At 42.9% G+C, this 7,102-nt stretch overlaps 1 protein-coding gene across 1 annotated transcript in view; it reads right to left on the bottom strand.

Annotated features, from left to right (window-relative positions):
• Positions 1 to 833: 833 nt before the first annotated feature.
• Positions 834 to 7,102, bottom strand: part of SLC17A6 (solute carrier family 17 member 6) — a 56,255-nt gene continuing 49,986 nt past the window's right edge. Inside the window, exon 12 of the mRNA XM_056527806.1 lies at positions 834 to 5,880. Within this exon, the coding sequence (XP_056383781.1) occupies positions 5,554 to 5,880 (327 nt within the window). The 3' untranslated portion in view covers positions 834 to 5,553. The remainder of the gene's footprint in view (positions 5,881 to 7,102) is intronic.

Below are 7,102 nucleotides of genomic sequence, written 5' to 3'. Positions count from 1 at the left end.
AGAGGACTACACAACTTCCTTTCAGAAGAGAGGAAGGGGCCAGAGAGCTTCTGAGACAACACCACACTGACAGTGAAAGGACTACACAACTTTCTGTTAGAACAGAGAAATGAGCTTGGAGTTCATGAGACAACATCACACAAACAATGAGAGGACTACACAGCTTCCTGTCAGGAGAGTGGGAGAAGTCGGGGAGCTGCTGAGACAATACCACACTAACAATAAGAGGACTACACAACTTCCTGTTAGATGAGAGGGAGGAGTCTTGAAGCTGCTGAGATAATATCATACTAAATGGTCACCACCGATAGTGATGATGGTGATCGTGTAGGTCATGGTAAACATTGGGGAAGATCATGGGGGGTGAACATGGGTGGTGGTAGTGGAGAAGATTGCTAGTGATCATGGTAACCATAGGGGTAAATGGTGATCTTGGATGATGATGGTATTTTGGATAGTGAGCACCATTGTTTCCTTTCCTGGTCTCCTTTTACAGGTCCCAATTGTCATCTAATAATGAAGTTTGGTTGAGCCCCATATAGTCAGTGATCCACCGGTCAGGTCCTGGTCTGCATTCACACAGTGGTATATTCTACTTGGGTCGGGGGGTCTCATACTTGTGTCCGAAGAAGGGAACAGATCCCACCTAAAGAAAACCTTTGAAGACATTTCTAACCTTCTAGGACACATTCCGCCACCAATAATTCCAAATAAAATGTCCTTTTCTGTGAATTTTAACATATTCGGCCCCAGTAAAATCAAAAGAGAAGAACAAAAGACCACCAATTTTTTTTTTTTTTTACAAAAAGATAAATATAGCATTTTATTAACACTTTTTGCACCAACAAAAGTGACACTGTCCACCTTTTATTTTTTTCATTAACACAGCGAAAGCTATGGTCACATTTCACAGCACTTTTAGGCACAAAGCAAAGACAAATAAAAAATAAAAATAGGTTTACGTTGTTTTTTTTTTGTCGGAGATCTTCAAAGGCCTTGAATATTTTTGCATTTTTTTATTTTTTTGCCCTTGGAATATTTCAAGGCCGATATTGCAATAGCGCGAGGGGGGGGGGGGAGGGGCCTCCAATTACAAACACGGTACAACAGACGGACTAAGAAAGGGCTCACTAACACACATATAGCGGCGTCGGATGTTTTTTTTTTTTTTTGGTGGTGGAAGAGAAGCGTCGTCATAATAAAACGTCTCACATGGCGAGGATGGGTTGCGTTACCGTTTGGTCTCAAGCACCAGCTCTAGGCGTTTATTTTTTAAAATGTTTTATTTTTTTTAATAACTGGTTTTAACGCTGCAGTTATTGTGGAAGTTATTGCTTGGTGTCAATTAAAAAAATGTTGCAAATAAATTTTTACGAAACTCAATATGGTTGGTATATTTGTTTATTGAAGTTATTGGATTTGGTTATATAGGGGATTTTTGGGTGGTTGACTTTTTAAGAACCTTTTTAGTTAAAAGGGACCTTATTGTGCTTCCGGCAAGGCCTAGGACAAGACAAACTGCAGAATCTAAAGTAGTGTTTCCCAACCAGTGTGCCTCCAGCTGTTGCACAACTACAACTCCCAGCATGCCCGGATAACTGACGACTTTGTACAGGAGCCCCATAGCTTCACCCTAGGACCTTATTAGGCTCCCGGCCAGGCCTAGGACAAGTCAAACTGCAAAATCTAAAGCAGTGTTTCCTAACCAGTGTGCCTCCAGCTGTTGCAAAAAACTACAACTCCCAGCATTCACTCCCCATCCCCGTATACACTAGCACATGTATTCTGCAGGGGGACACATGCCCGACCCTTCTCTCCTCTGACATCCAGAGTCTACATAGAGTGGAGAAGCTATTGAACACATAGATCAGTGTTTCCCAACCGGTGGTCCTTGAGCCATTGCAAAACTACAACCAACCAGCATGCACTCCCCATCACCGTATACACAAGTACATGTATTCTGCAGGGGGACACTTGCCTGACCCTTCTCTCCTCTGACATCCAGAGTCTACATAGAGTCGAGAAGCTATTGAACACATAGATCAGTGTTTCCCAACCGGTGGGCCTTGAGCCATTGCAAAACTACAACTCCCAGCATGCACTCCCCATCACCATATACACAAGTACATGTATTCTGCAGGGGGACACTTGCCTGACCCTTCTCTCCTCTGACATCCAGAGTCTACATAGAGTCGAGAAGCCATCGAACACAGAGATCAGTGTTTCCCAACCGGTGCGCCTCCAGCTGTTGCAAAACTACAACTCCCAGCATGCCCGGCTGTTGGCTGTCCGAGCATGCTGGGAGTTGTAGTTTTGCAACAGCTAGAGGCACCGGGTTGGGAAATACTGCTCTAAAATAAGATGATCTGAAGCTGTCCGACTGTTAGGACCCCTAGCGCTCAGCTGTAATCTGATGGAGAATCTAGAAGTAGATGATCAATATATCTGCAGCGCCACCACTGGATAAAAAAAGCATTGCATGACGCTCAATGAAGTCAATAGGCTACCAGTGTAATACACAGACATGCTGGGTCCTACAGAGAGAGAGAGAAAAATGTAAGACCCCCATGCGTGAACCCAATATGTCCTAACAGGTACTATTCGGAATTGGAATTGTCTTACACCCCCTTCCCCCCAACGGACAGATCCCACTGAAGTCTATGGGATCTCTCCCGATCCATTAAGATCCATTGGCGTCCATTGATTTCTCGCACCAAATGAAATCTGAGGCGTAGGCCCGGAATGGAGCCCCGACGCTAGCGTGAACCCAGCTTAAATTAAATAAAAAAAATTAATTATATGATAAAATTAAACTCGTGACATCAATCTCAATAGATAAGTAACGAACTACCTTCTAAACTGGATGGGGGAGGAGCATTTAATTCTGGAAATCCCGGTGATGGTCCGGTAGATTGGTAGCAACATTACTCATATTGACACTTTTTAACATAAAAATATTAGAGGTTGAATTAAAATAATTAAATAAAATACAATTAAAAATGTTTATATGTGTCTCTAAAGCTGTTTCTGTTTAAGGAAGATTGCTAAATTTTTTTGGCTTCTTCTTGATTTAAAGGGCTAAGGGCAACATTCGAGAAAAGGCTTCGTCTACAGGACCCTTGGGCCTCATGAAATCTCAGAATGTGTGAAATATGGGGACCCGAAAAAATGTCTTAATGCCCTAATTTTAAAATTGGATTTAGACAAAAAAGGGGGAGGGGTTATCTATAACAACCAATCAGGTTGCAGCTGTAGGATTTTTTTTTTTTTTTAGAATGTATTGATCTATTATGGCTTTTAAATAAGTATGGCGAGGATGAAAGTGCACTGTGGGTTCACCGGAATATTGATAATATAAGGATGCACATTTTGGTATTTTGGGTCAAAAAGTTAAATATTTGGCAACCTGGTAATTGGGTTTCTCATTAGAGTAATGTAATGTATTCTCTAGTCTTTGGCAATAAGAGCCAGTGGTTGGTGCATTGATGACTTGTGGACCATGTGGTCCATTGGTAGGAACAAGTCCTTAGACTCCTTAAAGGGGTTCTCCGCCACTAGACTTCTTATCCCCTACCCAAATGATCAGGGATAAGATGTCTGATCCCGGGGGGGCCGGCCGCTCGGACCCCCCCCCCCCACAAACACACACAATCTCTGGGCCGGCACCAAGTTTTCATGTCTATGTACTAGTCAAGACATGAATGGAGGGGGCGTGACGCATGAACAGTTTGTCTACGGGGAGGGGTAAGCTGCAGACAGACAGCTCTGGTGGTGGATTATCTCTCCCAAAACAAGAGGGTGGGTCGGTAAAAACCCAACACGCCAGAAGGCCACCATAGACTGCAGACAGTCATGTTCGGGCAGGTTTGGTTGACTTCAGTCTAAGACATGTGGGCACCTTTAGACTTCTCAACCTCAACCGGTGGCTCTTCAGCTGTAGAAGGACAGAAAGTTCCATAATCAGGTCATGCGAGGAGTTGTCTAGGCTATGGGTCGAAAAAATTGAGAAAAGCCTACCTTCTTCATGGTCCATTTACAAAGAAACCATGAGAAAACCCTAGAGGAGTGAAGAGTATGAGGAGTACGAAGTATATAGCTAAACTCCCCGTGTACTTTTAGTTGTCCCCTTTGGACCATCTTTGATCAATACCCCTTATTCTACGGTAGTGGCCTCAAACTGCACTCCAAAGTTGAAGTTTTGCCACATTTGGTGGACCAGAGTTTAAGACCACTGTTCTACAGTCTTTCCACCATATTATAGATGGTGCCTGAGGTTTTGAGGCATTCAATTCCCCCTCCTCCTCCTCCTCCATAAAAACTATGGTGAATTTTTGGCAAATCCAGACTTGAGACGGATCAAGAGAGCTATTATTTCCATCTGTTTCTGGCAACTGTTAAAAATTAAAAAGTTCCCAAAATTTACAGGAGTGATTGAAAGAAAGGCCTCTCAAGGCCCCCCAAAAAAGTTAGCACTAACAATAATAGTACGTAAAGACTTAAGGTGCAACTCTGCTGGTCTATCAGTCCTCAACTACATCAACGTTTTGATATAGATCTCACACCCCACCATAAAATCTTCTCTATAGTCAACTCTTTTATAATATGTATATATGTACGTATAGATGTAAAATTCCCTTATTTAACCCCAGGATTAATATATATTTTATTACCCACCATAAAGTGGGTCTCTAGATAAATGGGATTCATTCTATCTACTCTGTTAGGAAGGTGGCGTTACCTATTGTTTATATGCCAAAAATACCTATGTAAATATATAGGAGGAAAATATTCACATTTTGTGTTTAGTTCTACAGTACATCTCACCCTGATATAATGTCGATCTTCTCTATCAATTGTTCCATCGTTATGACAAAAAATAATTAAGAAGAAACTATACAAAATGTATCAAGCGATATGGTCCCGAGCAGCTGGTAACCCACGGACAGTCTGGATGTCTTCCAAACAATGACTTTTCCTGAGTCATTAAACTTTAGCAAACTCAAGATGAACTTGGCGTGTTGGCTGTTGGTCGTCGACGTACCCGTCGATCGAAACGTCTATTTGCTCGAAAAAGTTTTGTAGGGAGAAATGTCTACTATTCGTAGGTTCCCATCGGCCTTGTAGAGGCTCAGTGTAACCCTTCGATAAAGCCGTGTTGACATGGCATGAGTTTGGCATCTTCCATGGGTCAACTCAATGAGTGTTTATGGCTGGTCGTTCCATCTTAAGATGCGATGGACTTGGTCAAAGTTTCGGATGTGCTATGTCTAACTGTGCTTTGAATGACTAAAGGAGATACTGCATCTATAGGGTTAGTGATCACATTGGTAGCCGTGGTCCCGGTAAACTCAAATCCAGATGATTTCAATGGAGGCTTCCAGTTATCAGTCAACTCGTACAACTTGTTACTCCTCATGGTCACAGCACGATCTGCTCTCGATATGCGTGAGTGCTATACATGATCCAGACCAACACTTTGTGCAAACACCACAATGAATTATTTTTTTTTATATCACAGACACTATGAAAAATAACTATCTACGGCTGGAATTGTTAAGAGGTGTAACTCGCATCATGATATGATTCCTGTCCTTCTTGTACAAATTCTTCTTTCTTTTCCCAACCGCTGGGCCAGCTGCTGTTCACCTGCGTGGTGGCGCCGTAGGACTTTGTGTTATTGTAGTTGATGTAGTTTTGGCTAATGTCCCCGGTTTCTTCGGCTAGTTCATCCTCATGGATGAAGCCACACTTCTCATCACTGGTCTGCTCAGGATCTGCCCATGGCTGCTTCTCACCAGAGGCAAAAAGACCATAGAAGATAACTCCACCATAATGGACTAAAGCTGCTATCAGGAAGACGTACTGCCATTCTTCACGTGTCTGGGGGGGAAAGAAAGAGAATTTGCGGTAAGTAAACATTTGTGATAAGAAGACATTTTCCTTGTTATAATAGCAGAACTTTTTGGACAATCTCTGTTCATACACCCAATTGGAGCATATAAAATCAGGCGCCTTCTAAGTACAGACCACATACTTTATGCCACTTCAATGTAATTGGGTGCTACATAATTTGCCCATGTGGTCATTGTTGAAGGAGTTGTCATATAGAAAAGGGATTACCAAATTAAAGGATACACAAAAAAAAAAAAAAAAAAAAAAAAAAGTCCAACTGGCACTGTCTGCATTCAAAGTTGACCTGCCATGATGGAGGATGCCGCATAGACAGTAGTGTAACATGACACATAAGTTCAGGGTGACAGATCTCCATTAAGTCAGTATGTTGTATCTCCACTGAAGGGTGCTACATCTCTAAGAGAGGAGCGTGTAATGTTTCCAACATTGGAGAATGCCACATCTCCAAGAGGATGTTATACTTCCAGTAATGGAGTTTGTTACTCCTCCAATAGTGGAGGATGTCACTTTACAAATAGTAAAGAATGTCATGTCTCCAATAGTAGGGGATACCATATCTACAATTGTGGAAATGCTATGTCACCTATAGTGGAGATGCCTTGTCTACAATAGTGGAGGATGCCTTGTCTACAATAGTGGAGGATGCCTTGTCTCTGATAGTGGAGGATGCCTTGTCTCCGATAGTGGAGGATCCTTGTCTCCGATAGTGGAGATACCTTGTCTCCGATAGTGGAGATGCCTTGTCTTCGATAGTGGAGATGCCTTGTCTCCAATAGTGGAGGATGCCTTGTCTCCGATAGTGGAGGATGCCTTGTCTCCGATAGTGGAGGATGCCTTGTCTCCGATAGTGGAGGATGCCTTGTCTCCGATAGTGGAGGATGCCTTGTCTCCGATAGTGGAGGATGCCTTGCCTCCGATAGTGGAAGATGCCTTGTCACCAATAGTGGAGGATACCTTGTCACCAATAGTGGAGGATGCCTTGTCACCAGTAGTGGAGGATGCCTTGTCACCAATAGGGGAGGATGCCTTGTCACCAATAGTGGAGGATACCTTGTCACCAATAGTGGAGGATGCCTTGTCACCAATAGTGGAGGATGCCTTGTCACCAGTAGTGGAGGATGCCTTGTCACCAGTAATGGAGGATGCCTTGTCACCAGTAGTGGAGGATGCCTTGTCACCAATAATGAAG

The sequence above is a fragment of the Hyla sarda genome, chromosome 6 (genome assembly GCF_029499605.1).
Source record: "Hyla sarda isolate aHylSar1 chromosome 6, aHylSar1.hap1, whole genome shotgun sequence".
NCBI classification, from domain to species: domain Eukaryota; kingdom Metazoa; phylum Chordata; class Amphibia; order Anura; family Hylidae; genus Hyla; species Hyla sarda.
The sequence above is the reverse complement of the archived record's forward strand: the minus strand, read 5'-3'. Positions and strand labels throughout refer to the sequence as shown.